This window comes from Fringilla coelebs (assembly GCF_963513975.1).
Source record: "Fringilla coelebs genome assembly, chromosome: 5".
NCBI lineage: Eukaryota > Metazoa > Chordata > Aves > Passeriformes > Fringillidae > Fringilla > Fringilla coelebs.
The window spans coordinates 46,149,025-46,169,459 of NC_140033.1; the positions used below are offsets into that span (position 1 = coordinate 46,149,025).

Sequence of the window (20,435 nt, forward strand, 5' to 3'; positions counted from 1 at the left end):
TGCCGCCTGTGGCCGCGGCCGCCGCCCGCCCCCCGGCGCCCTGCTCCCGGCTGCCCCGCGGAGCAGGAGCGCAGGCACCGGCCCTGCGGCTCGGAGCGGTGCGAGTCCGCTCTCGCTGTAAATAATAGTAAATACTTCATCCGGGAGGACTGGCCCGCAGGAGGCTGACCGGGGTTTGTGCAGTGCACAGGCTGGGTTTCACCTGTCACCCGGCGACACACAGAACCTTGTCCATGGATCTCGTTCCGTCAGGTTTTGGTAGGGGTTCAGGTAAAGCTCGGTACCGAAATGGTGCATGAAAGTTAAGAAGGTGAGGTGCGGCAGGGGCAGCCTTGTCCAGTGCTTCATTGCGTTTGACCCTCTCGATGTTTTTGTAACAAATGCAAAAGCCTGGTTGTTCTTTAAAAATGCTGGGTTTTGTCCTTTTATTTGCTGTGACTCGGTTGTTCCAGTACTTACTTCTGTGAATTGATCCTGGCTCGGGTCAGGTGGATAGGATGCGGTTGGGCAGCATGAAGTAGCTGTGCACCAGCCTGCTGATCTTGGTTCCCAAAGGGGGATCCCAGCTTGTTACAGTTCAGAATAGTGGTAGTGTGTGTTATACTGCTGTACAGTGTGCACCGACAGCCATACATCAGATGAAGCCATGAGTTAGTTTGAGGTTAAACTGCTGGGTTGGCATTATGCAGTAGTTTTTTTTTATGAGTGAGAATTGAAAAATGGTGGGCAGTCTGTTTTGGATTTCAACAGCCCGTATTTCAACATTTTGAATGTTCTGCCTCCTTTCTGAGTGCAGTGTTGGTTGTTGCTTATTACCTTGCTAAGTGATTGTTCTCATCATGCTGCCGTATGATTGCTGATGTACATCAGCATAAAAACCATTACTGATTGTGAGGGACATTCATGAAAAAACATATTGAACATTCAGAATTTTTTGGGATTAGTTCCATGTTTCACAGACTCAGAATCAGTAGCATTGATATTACTCATGAAATTCAAACAGGAAGAGTTCATAAACATTTATTGCATGTCCTGTGTTGCTTGTCCAGACACTGCTATACTTCAAATTTTGCATTTGTCTCATTTATTACCTTTTAACTTGAAATGCAAATTTAATTGTGGGTGACTGACTTTATTGCCACTTGGTTTTGTTTTTTGGGTTTTTTTTTTTTTGGGAATACTAGACCAGTCTTAACTGACCAAACAAGTTTTCCTACAGTTGAGAACTAGACTTGTGTATTTCAGATGTGGTTTACTTGTCATGGTTTGTGGTATTAGAGATACTATCCAAAACAGCTATTTTTGGTGGGGTATGGATTTTCTAGGTACCTTGTTCCAGTTGACATATATAGATTTTTTACAGAAGTTGGTGATAGCAATTTTATAAAGCAAAATATATTTTTTTAGCTTACATTCAGATGTTAATAAGAGGATTTCTACAAATTTACAGTTAGGTAGATGTAAGCTTTAAACCCCATCTGCTTATTGAGAAATAAGTTTCTTGGTACTGCTTGCTCAGAAGCTAAATTAAACAATAGTTTGCCTACTGTCAGGCTGGAAGGGAACAGGTTGGACAGGGTCTACCAGGCTTGAATTTTAAATTCTAGCACTTCAGATACCGGAATGCTGTTGACATTCTCACCTAGTGGCTTTTTCAGGCTACTCACTGCAGTTCGTCTGTCACCCACAGCAGAGGAGGCTTCTGATTTAATGAATACTACACCATTTTCATACCATTTCTGTAGAGAAAGCTTCCTTTCAGATTTACACAAAGGAATTTGAACATGCATCCACATGCATTTTCTTAATAATATTTCTGCAGTTAATTTTGCAAAGTGTTTGAGAGTCCTAACAAGATGATGTTGCATTGGTACTATAGAAGATTTGATGGCTGGGAGTGAACAAAACAATGGAAAAAGCATGAGATCTAAACCCAAGTAAATTAGATTTGGGATTATCTTAAACTCGTTAGGATTGATTTTATAGTCTTTTAGCATATAGAGTTTACCCACAGAATAGCTGCTGAATAAAATTGCTGAGAGCTGGAAATGCCTATGGGTCCATTTTAGAATAATCATTGTTTTAGAATGATCCTTGTTTGTGCCTATTTATTAGGTTGATGAAAAGTTTTTTCATACAGGGATATTGGCCAGTGTCTTCATAGAAGTTTGGTGTAGGGCTGCACAGTTAGGACTTGCATGTGTTTTTCCATATAATGAATCGTAAAGTAAAATTAATTTCTTGTAATAATAAAATTTCAAATACTGAAATAAAAGTACTTAATAAAGGAATTCTGGGTTTCCATAATTTATTTCAAGGTATGTTCTCAACAAAACACTAACTACATACCCAACAAGTTTGTAGTTATTCTTAAGATTGTCTTGTTGATTTCAGACACAGCTTCTCATATCTGAAGAGTCAGGATAGAGCAGCACAGCTGTTCTGTGTGCAGTGCTGCACTAAGACTTGCTTGGGGCTTGGCTAATACTGTTACACACAATTTCACTGGAGGGAATTGTCCCATAACACAGGGAACTTTTTAAAGAGTTTTGTTTAGTATGTTTATTACCTCTTCTAAATTTACAGACCTCTATTACAAGTTTGTCTTTGCAATTGCAACCTAATCAGATTATTTGTCCTGATTTGTAGTGGAATCAAATCTATATTACCAGGGAGAGAAGGAGTGCATGTCCAGGTAACTTCAGTGTGGTTGATTTTGGTTAAGTTTGACTGAAGGATACAGAAGTCTTTACATCTTACTTGAAAGAGAGACTGAAGAAATATCCTCAAGTGTTGCTTTTGAATATACTACATAATAATACCAATTCCAGGAAATAATTTCTTCTTGCCTTCTCTTTTTCTTTGCTCACACAGATAAGGAAGCTGAATGTCTATATCTTTTTTCTGCTGTTTGTTTGCTGCCTTCATTCTTTCTTTTGTATGCATTATCAGAGACACAATTGCATTTATGGCTTCAAAACTTGTATCTGGCAGAATAGGCCAGTCAGATTTATTAAGAAAATATAGAAAACTCTCAAAGTCCACACTGCAGGGGAAGATGAAGTAAATTGGAAGCTGTCGCAGTCTTTTAGCTCTAAAATTTGAAAGGTGATGTGAAAAAAGCTTCCTTGCACAATTTTGGTAAAGCACAAAAAGATGCTTTCTTGTTTCATTCCCCTGCACTTAATACTTAAGTTCATTAATCGTTGGATCATACAGATGGTAATGTCTGATGGGCAAAATACTGAATTTTGAGCTTGTATTTTGAAAAGCACTGCATAGAAAAGTATATTTCTGGTTTTTGCTTGCTGTCTGTATAATACACATCCATTATTTTGCTGGCCTGGGATCTTAAAGCAATCCTTTTCTTCAGACAAATGAGTAGTTCAGTGAGCGCTGGAATTAAAGGAGTCTGTTTTCCTTCAGATTTGTTTCTCTGTTTGATGGATGCAAATACACAGAGTGTGAACCTTTCCTGTCGGGGGACAGTTTATAAATTCTTTGCATTACAGTTTTATTGCAGTTTTATTACAGTTTTCAAGAAATGGTTGAATTGAGAGGACTGTGAAACCTTTGTTTTCTTGTCTTTGTAGGATAAGCCATTGGTGCAAATTGAAACCATGGAGTCCATGCTGAACAAGCTGAAGAGCACTGTCACAAAGGTGACGGCTGATGTCACCAGTGCAGTCATGGGAAATCCCGTCACCAGGGAATTCGATGTCGGGCGACACATCGCCAGTGGAGGGAATGGTCTTGCTTGGAAGATATTTAATGGAACTAAAAAATCAACAAAGCAGGTGAGTTATCAACTAAAGACCCGTGTTTATAAACATTAGATGACAGATTGATAAGTTGCAGTAGCAGTTGATAAGTGGCCGTTGATAAGTGGCAGTTAAAGCCCGACTGGACAGACTCGCGTTAAGGGTAGTGAAATGACGCAAAAACCTCAGCACTATTTAAGTACACTGTTCGCAGATATATAAGTCTTACTTGGTTTAAGCCTTTTGTTGGGGAAAGAAGTGGTTCTGCATTCGTAGCATACAATTTGGAATGAAGATGAAGAATTCATCCGAGTTAAAAGTGATCTGACAAGAAGGAAGAAGTTTGCTTTACCATGGGTTGGTTCCCCAGTTTGTTGCACCTTGCAGCTTTTTTTGAATAACAATTCTGGATTTTTACAGTTTAAAATAACCATGAAGTATGTCATCATTTTTTGTCAGCAAGACTGTAGTTTTTTGCTCAGCTACCATACAGAAATTGAGCAGTTAGAAATTTTATGTTTTGAGATACTGTAACAGGAAGGCATGGGATAGAGGAGGAGGTTGTGAAGGAAGTTAGTTATGCTTTCCATCTGCTGCTTTCAGATCAGTGTTCTTCCTTTTAAGTTTCCCTAAAGTATTAGGGTTTAGAGCACCAATACTCAAACATTTGACTCATTTGAAATTACATGTATAAATGAATATAGGACTGTGACTTCTGAAGAAGGTTTGCAAAAAACATAGTTTAAGAATTATTATTACAGAAAATTCTTTTGCTGCACAGGAGAAATGTGAGAAGTGTTTTTTCAAATTTGGGGAGGAAATACAATTTTAAAAGTGTAAATAGAAGTGTTAATAAATTATGGTCTTTAGTTAAAAGTAGTGCTAAGTAATGTGAAGTCACTTAGACAATGCAACAGCTTGCTGCAAATGTACCAAAAAGAAATGGACACAAGGGAATGACTCTGGAAAATGTTTATACAATCTGTTAGATCATAGGCAAATAAATAGTAGCAAATAGATATATATATATAATACATACAATAAACAATCTGCAAAGAATATGTGATCTGATTCCATGTGACAGAGTCTGAACAATGTTTAATCAGGTACTTTTGCCATGTTTTCATGAATTTTTTTAGCTGGTGCAGAGCTCTGTGCATCTTTTATTTACTGAATTTACTTAACATAGCAGTCGATTGGGGCTTTTTTTTGGTCTTACTCAGCTATACACAGTGAAAACATTGGAAGCATGGTAATTTTGATAGATTTTATACAATCTATGTGCCCAGTACGCATTTGACCTGTAGCAGGTACATCCTTGATGTCTGGAGAGTTGTAGCAAGTTTCTTTCACTATATAGTTGACAGAGTGTATGTAACTAGGTTCCTGTCAATCACCTTTTTCAAGTCTTGAATGGGCATTCTGACCAACAATTTCACAGTTTTAGTTCAGGTGCTCCGTGTGGTCCTGCAGTATATCTGTAAACCCTGACTACCATCTGTGCAGTTGTATGCCATCATTAGTAATTGAAAATACAGCAGCAGTTGTACTGCATGGAATTTTAGATGGCTGGTCTTTTGACATGCAATTGTCATTCATTATTAACATTACCAGTTAGGTAACACCGTGTGAACATTCACTTTGCCATTGCAAAACAAATTGTGAGCAATACAGCTTATGGTGTGTTGTACTGCAATAGATGTTCTTTTACATAATTTTTTATTTCTCTCCCATGTACCTTCTGAATGTTCTTTGGGCTGGCTGTCATTTTCCAGGTGATAGCTAGTCACTTTTGTGAAGTTGCACATATTTGCTGTATTACAAGTGTGTATATCTAAGTTGAAGCTACAAGGTTTTTTTTGCAGTGTGTATTGTAATCAGACAAGTAGGATGTAAGGGCTTAATTACCCCTGTTGTTGTCACTTTACCACAACACAATAGTTTAAGTCTTTTAAGTCTAATAGACATAATAGTTTAAGTCATTGTAGCCAGATAAAACAACTAAATTTGGAGGTTTTAATGTTACAGCAGTAGATCCCATCAGAAATCTTTGTTTTCAGGATCATTTTTGTTCTATTTTGAGTCAGTGGACACTTACAAATGTTCCGTCTCTGGTGACAGTAGATATCTATAACTTTATTCGTCTTTGCCGAGTTCTGCCTATTTCCTGCCTTGCTGCTTTTCTAGGATTTTTGAATGTTTATCTGTCACTATTTTTTTTATGTACCTTGTCTTTTCTTGCTTACTATGTAGGTGACTTAGTAACAACATAACAGAATGTGAGGAAATTACTTACCTGTGAGCTTATGTTTGTCTGGTGCTATTTCATAGCTGATATGCTGCTGTTTTTTTGAAAGATTTATGAATCACTCTGGTTATATGTAGATGTATAATTTTACAGTATGTGTTTCAGCTCATCTTAGACTTATTAACTTAGACTTTATGCACTTATACTTTTTCTGGCATAATATGGCACTTCTCTTTCTGCTTAGAAAGTGCAATCATAAGTAGATAGGCTAAGTTCACAAAGCTCAGTTGTAAAGCTAGCAGAATTCAGAAGGTAAGTCCCAAAAATAAGGCTACAGACAGTCAAGAAGGACCTAATGGCCTTGAGTCAGCTGGTTAAGGATCTGAAGCACAGATTGTGTTCTCTTCTGCCAGGTGGAGGGAATTACAAGTTTAAACAAACCATGCAGGATTGCAGCAAACGCCAATAGCACTTACTTAGACCCATCACAAAATATTCAAACCATAGCTGATTTAAATACTCACTTTCTGGTTCTTTTCACTTGTCATCAAACAGAATTTTTTTCAGAAACACAGTCTTAGTTTGAAATTTTGTTGTTGGTCATGTACTTCTCTGTGTATTTCTTCCATCCCCTGTCATTGCTCTTCTCTGCCTTGTGTAATGTTTGATCCATGACACCTAAAAGTTGGAGCAGGGAGCAAATATGGATAGAGGCAGGAAATAGAGGCAGCAAAAGTGTACTTAGTTGAGTTAGTTACAAGTTTCCTGCTAAGGGCTTAATGAAAACAGCTAAAAACCAATTCTTTGTGTGTTGGGCTGAATTTCATATTTTGGATAGGGTTTTATTTAATTAATAATGAAGCTGTTCCTGTGAGATTTTAATTAGAGTAGTGGTTATAAAATGTGCATTAAAAGAGCATTGAGTTCCTCTTGGGACTGCAAACTGTATTTTCGTATTATTTTCTACTGCTTTCTAAACTTTATTATTATTATTCATAATGCTGTTGAAGCAGCATATAAAAGTCTGTTTCATGATGAAAGGTTTTAATTCCTTTTTTTCATCAGTTGATAAATTTCACATTAACTACTTCCCAGATGGTGATGTAATCTAATTTTTTATTTTACATTGACCTCTGTAATTTCAAAGTTTCATACAGATTTCTTAATTTGCTCCTGCTCCAGCTGCAGAAGTTGGAGAGGATTTCTCTGTTCTTAATGTTTTCGGTTTTTACACATCTTTAAGCATTACAAAACTCTTACTGTTTTAACATGTGAATGGTCAGATCAGATTAATAGACTACTGTGACTCTTTAGTCCAATTGTACTGGTTTGGAGCAGAACACTAAGACTGGACCTGGTTTAATAAAGCAACACTTGATATATACTCAGAATATTTTAACTGTTCATAGTAGATATACATGCTTTCATCTACTTAAAATCAATTAATTTCTTACTTCATTACTTAATTAATTACTTAATTTCTGACTATGGATCTGCTGCTTTGTCACTGTGTAGGCAGGGGTTATGGTTTACACATTAATGTTTATACAATAAAGGAACATCAGTACCTTAATTCAAGAAGTCTGTTTCAGGGTTTATTTACAGTAAGGTCTCCCATGACTGGGACTAAGAGCAAGTCAGTTTCTTTGTTTGGTTATTGTATTGGTGGGATTGTACTGTTGATTCAACAAACACATTTGTATATAATTGTGTATAGGCTTAGGTTTTGGCTGTGTTATATACTGAGAGAATTCTGTTGCTTATTTTCAGGAAGTGGCTGTTTTTGTCTTTGATAAGAAGCTAATAGACAAGTACCAAAAATTTGAAAAAGATCAGATTATTGATTCCTTAAAACGAGGTGTTCAGCAGCTAACTAGGCTTCGACACCCTAGACTACTTACTGTACAACATCCATTAGAAGAGTCCAGGTAAGCTGTACTAGAGAACAGTTACTTTAAATCATTGTTTTGGTAGTGGATGTAAAGTGTCTGGAACATTCAATATGTACATCTGATGAGATTCAAGTTTATTGTATTTATTCATATGACAAGGTATTCACCCTACCCCCATATTCCCCCTTCCACCATAGAATGCAGTTTGGGTGTGAATCAAATTAATAATCTGTTGCTTGATTTTCGTTCAGTTGCAGCTGTAAGGCTACACATGACCATTAGAGCATGAAAATTTGGTGCTTTAATTAATTTTGCTTTCAAAGAACTCTCTTAAAATAGTTTTCTCTAAAAAACTTATTCATACATTTTGTTCCATGTATGAGATGAATTTAGTACATGTATGAGATGTATTTAGTACAAGTACTTTGGGGATTTTTGATAAATTCTATGTGTTGTAGCTAAATATGTGTTGAAAAGGCCCTCAAGTGCCAATCGAGGAAGACAAAATTCAGCATGTTCTTCTAGTGCTTATTTGATTTATGAAAGGTTGATCACTAGGAACAATAACTGGTTAGTCTTACAGATTTATTGTTCAGCTGTAGGGATAGCAGCACACTAAAAGCTAGCAAGGAAAATCAAGGTTTCATGTTAAAATAGGAAGCTGATGCTGATACTACCAAGAAGATCATGGAGGTTTTTGGGTTTTTTCCCCCAAAGAGAAAGAGGGTTGGACTAGATGATTTCCAGAAGTGCTTTCTAACCCCAGCCATTCTGTGATCCTAAATTGCAGCCTGATAAAGATTGATTATATAATGTCCTTCCCTTCTGTGTTGACTTTTTCCAAATGGTTTCTAGGAGCTGAGAATATTGTAGGAATGCTTCTTCATCTTTGCAATGCCTGCTTTGAGACTGGTTTATTGGATTAAATTGCACTTGCGTATTCATATCTATCTTTCCTCCTGTGCTAAACACATTTCACATTCACAGGGGTTCAAAGCTGTCATTGCACCTATGATCTAGTGTGTCCCTTACAATGGCCTGAAGAGAATCAATTAGGTAGTTGAAGACAACTCTCAGTACTCTACAACAGTAAATAAACTATTACATGCCAAATGGCCTAGGGTCATCTCAAATTATAGTGTATGCAAGTGAATCCCAGAGTATACCTCAGACTTCTTCCTAAAATTGTCACAGCTTTCCAGCTGACTCAGCAACTTTTCCCTGAACTTTGCCCTTCAGAAGAAAACACCCAGATTCATACCTTTAAGAAAGGTTTGGTGGTGTTCTTGTGAAGTATTTAAGCCTTTTGAGTAAAAGTAGCAATGTAGTTACATCAGAGTTGTTGTTAGTTGAGTCTTTAGAAATGCCTTACACTTTTTTTCTGCTGTTTTTGTTTCCATACTCAGCGCACTCAGCTGCTGGTAGAAATACCAGAAGCACAAAACCTGTACAGTTGCTGTTACTGGTGTAACAGTTTTTGGAGAAGATTAATAAAATAAAGGTTTATGTAGAATATATGTGTGTGCAAGGATACATAAGATTGCTTTAGGATTTCAAGTCTTTCCAGAGTGCTTATTCTTGAAGAAATCTCTCATGGACCTCTAGCTAGACTGTACCTGATCTTTTTTTTTTCTTCCTTTTTCTTTATTTTGCAAGAAGTAAGGTACAGTTGTAATGAACTGCTTGCAGGTCACCCGGTATATTCCTCCTTTATGATGCAAATAGATACTTGATGCACCTGGAGGGCTGAAGAAGATAAGGAAAGAAAGGCCATACCTTTCTGACTCTAGTGTGTAGATACTTTTTCCACTATTAATAGAATGTTTCTGCTACAAATTATTGGTATCCAGCATAGCTATATTTAATATAAATGTACGTAATACTTATAATGATGTAAAACCTCTTAACATGCATTTCTGTGAGTAACTCCTTATTTATACTAAATATTTAATATGAATATGTTTATTTACAAATGATCTTGAATTCCATTAACAGCACTGGAAAGCATTATTAATTTATATTTATCTTGTTATTGAAGAAAAAGAAAAAAAAACCCGAAGTGTGGGTTAACTCATAATATCATTACCACCCTTTAGTAGTAGTGTGAATTGTCCCTAATAATTTACTAGACATTGCATTTGTTACATTGTTTCCCTGTAGAAAGCATATGTATTTTTAACTGTCACTTTTTATTTTTAAAACGTTTTTATCTTATTACTCTGAATTTCATGTTGATATTTTTCAGGAAGCTGTTAAGGCAGCTGCCCTGTATGGCAGACATCACTTTCTGCAATGTTCTGCTATTTAATTAGATTTATTGCATCCCTCCAATACTGTGGCTTGGGCCCTTTTTTTAATTACCTCCTAAACTAAAAAATAAGCAGCCATATTTTTATTCCCTCAAAACAGCAATTATCAGAGAGTTTGTTATGAAAACCACGGAATAACTGTTCCCTAGGTATTTTCAACTTAGTGTCTTAACCATAACTAAATGGATAAACTCTATGGTAAAGCTGAAGTCAGACTGAAAAGAAAGTATTTTGTCTTTCTGTGTTCTCATTTTGAGTTGTGTTTATAACAGAAACAAGTTTTATAACCCTAGTCATATTAATGGAAACATGAAAGGTATGTCATTGTCAGAATGGGAAGAAGGAAACCAAGCAAAAAAATTCTGTCAGGTTGGCAGACACTTGGCATTCAATGTATTTTACTTTTCAGTTGTTTTTCTTCTAGAGAGGCAGTAGATAAAACTAAATTCTGGATGGATAGTAAGAGGTTTGCATGTTTCAGTGGCCTTATTTTACTTCAAAGGTCAAGCTTGTTAATTATTGAAATACTGAAAAAATATGTGGTAGTTTCGTGCTGAGACACGTCTTCTGATGTTTTTATGGAGTGATCAAAAAGTTAGGCTCTGTCTTCTTGCCTATAGCTTTATATTCAAAAATGTATCTTTGTTACTGTTACTTGGTTTCTGTTTTCTGTGTTCATACTGATGCAGTATTTAGTGTTCTCATGAATTAATGATCCTTAAAGCAGGTATGTGTGCTACCGTCCATGTAGTGCTTTCTCAAAAAAAGCCCTTTAAAACAATTAAGGAGTGAATTGCAATGGCTGTCCAGGGCCTCCACTGCTGTGCAGAGCAGTATGAAGAATGTGGATGTAAAGAATGACTCTGTCTGTGTTGCATGAAGCTTGGGAAATTGAGACATATATTGGTTTCCAATATATAGGAGCAATTTTGAAATTTGAAATTTTGACAGTGTTATGACCAGTCCTTACGTTCGGAAGTTTGCTGCTTCTGTGCTTTTCAAACACAATTGACACAAAAATGCATAAGCAAGACCATTAATTTTTCATGAAGAAAAAAAAAATCAATAAAATAATTTAGAGAATAGTCGTTTCACATGCAAACTGCCATTCATATAACAACTGTATTTGCGTTTGCAGATCTTCTCTGTCAGTTGTCAAAGAATATTTAGGTGCTCCCTTATATTAATTTAGTTTCTGATCATTGTCTGACCTCATTAAGTACTGCTTCAGTCAGGGACATGTTGGTTTTAGGCATAGGTAGAAGTCTGATTTTACAAGTTTTAATAGTAGTAAGAATTACTTGATCAATTTCTCCTGGATCAGCACAAGGAAAGCATTGTTTTAAAAAAAAAACTATGAAGCATTGTGTGAATCATTAGTGATTTATGTGAATGTTAGAGAATAAAATATCCTAATTCTAGCATTTTTTTAAACTTCAGATGTTTATGTGTTTCTCTTTAGTATCATATTAAAAGAATTCAAAATTGAAATATAACGTGGCTTTTGGTAGCACCCGGTGATTTGGCAATATATGTGGTGTTTTTATGGTTCTTTATTTGCAGTCAAGAGATATATTACATTTATGCACAAGAAATTTTTTAATGCATTTCCTATACAGGGATTGCTTGGCATTTTGTACAGAACCAGTCTGTGCAAGTTTAGCTAATGTTCTTGGCAGCTGGGACAACCTACCTTCTCCTTTACCATCAGACATTAAAGAATACAAACTTTATGACGTGGAGACCAAATATGGTTTGCTTCAGGTATGGTACAGGTTGTCTTTATAATTTTTTTTTCTGCTTTTAGTATTAATGATTTTTTTAAATGAAGTCAGTACACTGCCAAAGTTTTTTCTGCCTATAGTAAATCAAATAATAGTGAGATGAGAGGGAATAGTGCCCTGATCTCTCTAAGTGTAAAAGAGGATAAACACAAGAAACTCTAAGGTGCTACTCTTTTTTTGATTGTTCTGACATGTAAAATAGAAACTTCAATTAATTTTTATTTATCATGTAAATGTCTATGCTACATCTGTCTCTTCCATATGTGAATCTTTCCTTTATGTTCTGTGGAGAACCAATAGCTCCCAGATTTTTTTGGTGAATGTATTGACTAGCTTCATAAAGCATTTTTGTTCTTCTGAGATGGTGTGGCCTGAGAGGAGAGGGGAATGCACCACCACACTTTTGCTGTGATAGTTAATTAACACTAGTAATCTCACCTGTTGATTACCCATCCGTGTTTAATTTCCTTCATGCATAATTTTTAAGGCATAGGCTAAAATATGAAAAATTGTTTCTTCGTTAACTTAGGAATTTACCTGTGACCATAAGAACAGAATTTTTGTAAATGACTTATAGGATGTTTGGGGAAATATTTAACCTGAAATAATGATCTTTTATGAACAGGTTTCTGAAGGTTTGTCATTTTTGCATAGCAGTGTCAAAATGGTCCATGGAAATATTACTCCTGAAAATATAATCTTGAATAAGAGTGGAGCATGGAAAATTATGGGCTTTGATTTTTGTATCCAATCAACAAATCCATCCGAACAGGAGGTAATAATCTTTATATTTATCATCATTCAGTTTCAAATTCAGGTCTTTGCCTGAAACTAGTTTCATGATTTAACATTCCAGTATATAACCATTTTTTTAATATTCACCTCTGTGTTTCGTTGGTCAGAAGTTAGAATGTATGGCATAGGTCTGGATTGAAGTGCTGCAATTGATAGTCTCAGAAAAAGAGCCTGAGTGAGCTCAGTGGGGTCACAGTAGACTAGTGATGGTTTCAAACAGAGGCTGGAGCCTGTTGCACTTCTGCTCCCCTTCATGTTGGATGACTTGCGAGCCTAACTTAGTGTGTTGCACTTGCTCAGTGCCTGGCTGCTACCTTTGAAGATGAACTCCATCATATGTCATGTTTCCCCATTACAGCAGTGCTTTGATTTTACATTACACTTCCCAGCTCTAGTATTCAGATAAAACTGCATCAGCGAATCGCTCTAAGCTACAGACAGAGATTCTTAACAGTTTTGCCTTACTGTGTTGCTGTTTGATTCATAATTGAATTTGAGTGGCTTAATTATTTTTCACTGCTTGAGTTTCTTTTTCAAAATGATCTTTAAAAATCCTTGGTAAATGTACTTTGTTTTGCTTCTCATACTTCTCTTGTAGCCAAAGTTCCCTTGTAAGGAATGGGATCCAAACTTGCCATCCTTGTGTCTTCCAAATCCTGAGTATCTGGCGCCAGAATATATTCTCTCTGTGAGCTGTGAGACAGCCAGTGATATGTACTCTCTGGGAGCTGTTATGTATGCAGTGTTTAATAAAGGGAAACCAATTTTTGAGGTCAACAAGCAAGATATTTATAAAAGCTTTAGTAGACAGCTGGACCAGGTATTTGTTTTTTTATGGTTATTGTTTGTTGATTTTTGTATTTGAAAAGTTACTACTGTAAAATAGATTTAAATATTGAGAACACTATCAGTGCTCCAACATAAACCATCTGACAATGGTATCTTACCCTGCATACTGTTGTTATTATAAGGAAAAACATCGTGGCAAAGTATGAGAAATAAAAGTATTTTTAGAGGAGGTTACGTGTACCAGCTTTATTAACTAAAAATTGCATTCTTCACCTGATTTCTCTGTAAACCTGTTGAATGCTGGTCTTGTGAAATAATGCTTACCTGTTGGGGTGAGCAGTATGAAACACCTGGCAGTGAATTACCTGTGTAGGACCATTGAAGAGGGCTGGGTTTAGAGTGATTTGATCACTTGACATGGCAGCTGGTATCCACTTAGCTATCACTATTTCACATTCTTTGTGGACTGTGAGTATTAACAGAGGACAGTGTCACAGTCAATTGGATCAGCTGACATAATGTCTGTTCATATGCAGGTTTCTTCTGTTGTAAGTTCTTTGGGTGCCCATTGCCGCACAGCATGTACTGTGTTTTAATGTGTGTAGACAACACCTCAGATAATGACATTTGTCTGTTTAAAATATCGTGTTTGTGTTCTCTGATAACGTGAACTACAGTGGGAAGTTGAAAAAACAGAGATGGGACCTAAAACAGGCAGGCTCTTGGGAAACAGAGGAGACTGTGAGCAAGAAGAGAGGGATATCAAATGTGTGGATAGAGAAACCATCAAGAGAACAAAGTATAGGCCTGTTGTATATTGGAAACAGTTACATGCAGAGTTTTCTGACTTCATGGTGTTGATGCTTGAATTACTTCCACAGCTGAGCCGTTTAAGCTCCAGTAATCTTGAGAACATACCTGAGGAGGTGCGTGAGCATGTAAAGCTCCTCCTAAATGTCGCTCCGGCAGTCAGACCAGACGCTGATCAAATGACTAAGGTCAGTCCATGGAAAATACAGCAGCCATAGGAAAGAGAGAAATTAGTGTTTGATTTCTATTTTGAAGTGTTTTCTGTTAATAGTTTTATTTGAAATGATGGATATTTTTTAACCATTTAGATGTAATGTTAGTTGCTGCCAGAAGTTATCCTTATGCTGACATTTATTTATATGGAAAAAGTGGATGCTGAGATAGAATTTAGAAAAATTAGTCAATTATTCAAAAATTACTCAATGCAACACTGTTTTATTCCTTTCCATTCAATTGGAAGCTTTTTGGTGCTATGATTTTATACAATTGAGTCTAAAATTATATTGGAAGGATTTGAAAGTGAGGAAATGATAAAGGGCAGTAAATGTAAGGATTAACTTTTGGCTTATGATTTTTGGTGTATTCATAAGTATGCAGAATAATGAAGTATATTCAGAAATTGTTTGCCCTAACATAGCAAAATTTAATTGCAAGTAGGCTATAATGGAAGTTTTAATTTGGCAACACTGATGCTCCATTTTTCTATCTTAAAGTAGCATTGTTCTTCGCTTGTCTTGTGCCCCATTTTCTCCAGTCTGATAGCCTTTCAGATTCCTGCTTATAGTTTTGTTTTGCTAAAGGATTTTATTATTTTGCTCTGGTGTAAAAAAATGGTATGCAGAGATAGGAATCAATGTTTTAACTGTTGAAGGAAACAGTGGGTGAAGAAGGGAGAGGGAGCAGGTGATGATTTTGTGCACCTATATGCTGAAAGATGGGAGCAAGGGAATTGGCAGATATTTCTTCAGGTATCAACTCCATTGTCTAAAGGACTACAAAAAACAAATCTCTGAGGGGTTGTATTAAGCAGTGTGGTTTTATAAAGATGTTGAGTCTCTTTTACCACATCTGCACACTGAATTATAGGGTAGAGATATCAGAGTTCCCAGGGTTTCTGGAGTTTCCAGGGGTGGGAGCCAGATGTGGATGACCCAGTAGGTAATCCTGTGTTGTAATATAATATAGCATAATTATTCCCCAAAGAATATTTATTCAAAGTTTTTATTTTTCATTACATTTTTTTTGTAAGCAACTTACTGTATATGAAATAACATTTTAACTTAGAAACACACAACATGCATGACTTTTTGAAAAATGCTAGGAAAATTCTGTCTTGATAATGAACCTGTATCTGAATATTTTACTACTTGATATATAAAAATTATATTTTCTAATTGTTAGTTGCAGACATGTCATTGTAAAAGCTTACTGTCATGCATTGAAAGGGTAGATAGATGATTATATTTTGGAATTATTGTAGCAGTGTCAGTATTGTCCCCGTCCAGATCAAAACCTTTTAATCTTATTTTTAGATACCATTCTTCGATGATGTAGGAGCAATGACACTTCAGTATTTTGATTCATTATTTCAAAGGGATAACCTGCAGAAATCACAGTTTTTTAAAGGACTACCAAAAGTTCTGCCAAAACTACCTAAGGTATGTCTGAATGATGTCTTGTAATAGCAAGTTTGAAAATATATGAACGTCTGTTAGCATTTTGACTCTTGGAATGCTGGACTTTCTGTAGCCTTGTACCATAATAGACTGCTGTGAGACTGTCAGAATAGAGTAGAAGGAAATAAAAGGAGATTAGAACCTGCTTATTCTGGAAGTATTCCTCAGCAATCAATAATACTTTAAATGGAAATGGCAAATAAGCCAAATAAGGAGCCATCATTTGCTTGTCCTGTGTGGTTCATCCCAGTTTGAAAGGGAGTTGTCGTCTCTCCACTTAAAGGCTTTCCCTGTGTTTCCAGATGCCATCATAGCTTTTTGAAGCCAATTTGCCACCTTTTCTTCCTATAAGATTGCTTCAAGTTTTTTCATAGCAAGGCAGTACTTTAATGTCGAATGATGCAAAGCTTCCTTCCCTCAGTAGACTAAGTGCTTTCTTGTGCTGGCAGTGCTCAGAAATCTCAGAGGCAAATGCCTCTCATTATGTATTTCTCCTGTGCAGTGTTAAGCAAGATATCTAGGCTGGCTCTCTTTCCTTTTCTGGTATACCTTAATTTATATAAGCCATAATGCACATGTGATAGAAAAATAGGATTCGTTTAATACATAATAGAAAAACTGAGCTTCCCAACCAGTGATTACGTTTCTTTATTTTTAATTCTGTTTTGCACTACACAGTGCAACATTCAGACTCCACAGGTAATACTCTATTCTTTTTAATTTAGTAATTTTTTTGTTTTATCATAAATGGTTGGCGCTTTGAATCTGGAAATAAGTGGCATGTATTTCACCTAACTATAGACAGCCACTGATTGATCAAATAATCTTTAGGGCATTCTTTTTTTTTTTTTTCTTTCTTGAAAATATATTTTATGAGGGAAGTGACTATGCCCTTGAATTTCTGTTTATTGACTTCAAAAACATTTAAGGATGTTTAGTGCTACAGTAGACATCCACAGTTTTAATATCTGTTTCATCAGCAGAATCGTAGTTAGGGAATGTGTCTGGAGTTTTGCAGGAAGGTATAGTAGGATTATGTGTTTGTTCAGTGAATGATGGTGTTCAGAAACAAAAAATTACTTATTTGGAGGGTTTATAGGGAATTAGGGTCTTGTTAGGGTATTTTTAAAGAAAGCATATGGAGCATGGTTTTCATAACTCATGTGTGGCTCAAAGTCCTATTTTCTGTACAGTTAATTGCCTTTTGTTGATCTTCACAGTTGTTAATTTTGAGTGCAAACAGAAAATTAAGCAGATTAGCACAGTGTAAATTAACTACAGTGTACTGTTCAAATAAGAGATCAAAACTGAAAATTATCTGTCTACTTTTTTGTAAATATCAGGCTAATACAAAAGCTGCTGAACTGGCACAGTGGTAACTTAGTGCTGTGCAGTAGATGATTCATACTTGTTTTTTTTTTTTTTTCTTTTAGCGTGTTATAATTCAGCGAATTTTGCCTTGCTTGACTTCTGAATTTGTGAATCCGGATATGGTACCCTTTGTCTTGCCTAATGTTCTCTTAATTGCTGAGGAGTGCACCAAAGAAGAATATATCAAGCTCATTCTGCCTGATCTTGGTCCTGTTTTTAAGCAGCAAGAACCAATCCAGGTATGTTAATATTATTCATATTACAATTTTTATTTAACCAAAATCTTTGGTTTTGTTTTCCCTGCAAAAACGACTAATTGTTCTATTTCCCTTTTCCAGCTTCACACACATTGCCCAGTCTGTTTTGTAGTTGTCCAGGGAGTCAGTCTTGATTCATTTAAAATAGATTTTTCCAGGAAATTCTCAAAGTCTCTATCTCTGCTTGTTTACATGGGTTCTGAGGGTATATTGCCTTATAGATGAGATGAGATTTGCAAAAAAGGTTTTGTTTACCACTTGGTTTTGGCTGATTGTAGGAGGTATATTTGTAAGCATTTTAACACATATCTGGGCAATCTGAGCAGGGTTGTACAGTACAGTGTTTGCATATGTTCTACCAGTAGATGAACCTTTTGAGTTGGATTTTTTCTTGTATCCAGTTTTCTGACATTGGGATCATGGGGTGGAAAAATTGTAGTTTTGGTGCTCTCTAAGAAGTGCTATTTATTCATATTAAGAGTAGTATTTGTTTGAGGACTGTGCAAAAATTTGTGAAATAAATTTAATTTTTATTTGGCAAATGTAATGTGTAAGTAAAATATGCTGTTTTCCCTGCTGTTTAAATGTAATATAAATATTAACACAGTCATTACTGTAAAGGAGAAAAAAATTTGCATCCTTTTGTCATCACCATGATGATTCCCAAGAAATCTCTCACAAAGTAGGGCATTGTGCCTCCACAGGTATGCATTCCTTCTAGCACACTCCTGTGTGCCATTATTTTCTGCAGAGCACTGAAAGGGCAAGGTAAACCTAGCAGACCTTTGATTTCTGGGTTTCAAAAAAACTGTACCAGAGGACTGTCATTATACTGTGGAGGTGGGGAAGGGGACAGCTGTCTAAGAATACCTCAGGAAATTTGAACTACTTAATGCTGTTTATACTTGGTACACTAAATCTTTATGTTAGTTTTTTTGTCTTGAAAAAATTCAATGTTTAACCAACCAAAAGCCAGTGAACATCTCGTTTGTGCTGGGTCATCCTGAAAGGTAACTCTGTGTTCTGTCACCTTTAGCATTAGATTTGGGACACAATCCTTGCTGCAAATAGTTTGTAGCAAAGTTACATCTGGATCATAATGGGCACAAAAACTGGTTTATATCTTGAAAGATGAAGGAAACAAAATGCAAACATGGAGTTAGCTCATAAAGACGGATCTTTGCAAAGTTTTTCTGTGACTGTCTAGACACTATTAAATTCTTATGCTTATTCAACTATTATTTCTATGGTCTTTTTAGTATGGCAAAGTTTAAATAATCTAGGTCATGTTTTCAAAGTTAGTATATATATAGGAATTCTGGAAAAAATTACAGAGGTTCAGAATGCCAGAAGATAGATTTCCAGGTGCGACTATCTTTGTACAAGGCAGAAATGTCTGTGTGCTTCCAACTCCTGGAGAAGGGCATTCAGGGAAGATGCCAGTGTTTCTTCCAACCACTCTTTCAAGATGTTATAAATTTGTATGAGGGGCCTGTTGCTTGACTTCAGTAGAATATTCGAATTAGGAAATGAATGCATCATAGGAAAGCTGCTCTAATTCAATATGAAGAAATTGTTAGTTAGTGTTCTCAATGTCTTTTTGCAAGGGAATTGATAATATGAAAATGGAATATTTAGATAAACTTATTCTCGGGGTGAGTGGGGAGTAATGTGTGTGGTACATTAACACCCTAGCTTACTCTGACATAGCTTCCCAGACAAACCCTTAATTTGTATCTACACAGCATAGGATGTGCTGTAAATTCATTTTCTAATTCACTACACAGAAGTGGTCCCTGACAAGTACTGGGCCCTACATTAATGAATGAAGCATTATTACTTAGAGTGCAACTGCTGTTAATTGCTTATTAAATGGTGTGTGTGAATCTGTGACTGTACCTTCTTAATTTTTACCTAAATAGACAAAAACTATCAAATAGGATCCTAAAAGCTTAAACATAGAACCTGTAATTCCACAATATTGCATGGTTAGGGTTGTTAGAGAAGAACAAGTGTTAAGAGAACATGTAAGTCTTAAAAACTCAAGTTTAGGACAAAGATTGTGTATTGAAGAAAACCATAAAATCTAGCTTTAAAACTGGTCTTGTCCATTTCACGCTGATTGTCCCAGATACGGAGATATTACATTAGAATCAATGTTCATGGAACAAAAGAATGATTTTGTGTGTCTGTGTGTGTGCAATTTGGGAAATTATACATTTCCAATAAGAAAACACATATTAGCTGGACTATAATAATCTTCTTCTCTGTAAAGAGAAGGGGGAATAAATAAAAGGGGAAAATTTGTAATGGGGTCTTGGTACATTTCTGTTTCTACACTTCAGTGCTTCTGTTTATTTGACATAGAAGCACTGATTGCCGTGTATTTTTAGACAAAAAGTGTTCCTATGAAATACTTGGCTCTTTGTTATAAATGGGATACTTTTAAACATAATTTAGCTATCTAGTTCAACCTATTTTCTGAAAGGAGTTCTGCTATCAGTGGATGCTCACTGTCCCCTCTAGCACCTGTCTGAGTTGTGATATGAATCTTATGAATTACACAGTGCTCTGTGTTTGAGACTGAGCTGGCTGAGTGATTTAGAATAATGTTTACCCTTTAGATGGCTAATCTTAAGCAAGATGGATCCCACTATGCATATGTGCTATTCTAGTTTTTTTATTAATTTGATGGGAATATTTTGTTTGAGATCTTTTTAATTTTCGGATACACAATTTCCAT

The 20,435-nt window shown here is 35.9% G+C and overlaps 1 protein-coding gene across 2 annotated transcripts in view; it reads left to right on the forward strand.

The window, feature by feature from the left end:
• The window catches only part of SCYL2 (SCY1 like pseudokinase 2), a 29,372-nt gene that overhangs the window by 380 nt on the left and 8,557 nt on the right, over nucleotides 1-20,435 (forward strand). The window contains exons 2-9 of one of the 2 annotated variants that reach the window (XM_084206531.1): nucleotides 3,594-3,797; nucleotides 7,780-7,937; nucleotides 11,830-11,974; nucleotides 12,620-12,769; nucleotides 13,388-13,609; nucleotides 14,460-14,576; nucleotides 15,921-16,046; nucleotides 17,498-17,674. In XM_084206531.1, the coding sequence (XP_084062657.1) occupies nucleotides 3,621-3,797; nucleotides 7,780-7,937; nucleotides 11,830-11,974; nucleotides 12,620-12,769; nucleotides 13,388-13,609; nucleotides 14,460-14,576; nucleotides 15,921-16,046; nucleotides 17,498-17,674 (1,272 nt within the window). In that variant the 5' untranslated portion in view covers nucleotides 3,594-3,620. Of the gene's footprint in view, nucleotides 1-3,593; nucleotides 3,798-7,779; nucleotides 7,938-11,829; nucleotides 11,975-12,619; nucleotides 12,770-13,387; nucleotides 13,610-14,459; nucleotides 14,577-15,920; nucleotides 16,047-17,497; nucleotides 17,675-20,435 lie in introns of those variants that run through there. The other variant, XM_084206532.1, reaches the window with a different exon arrangement.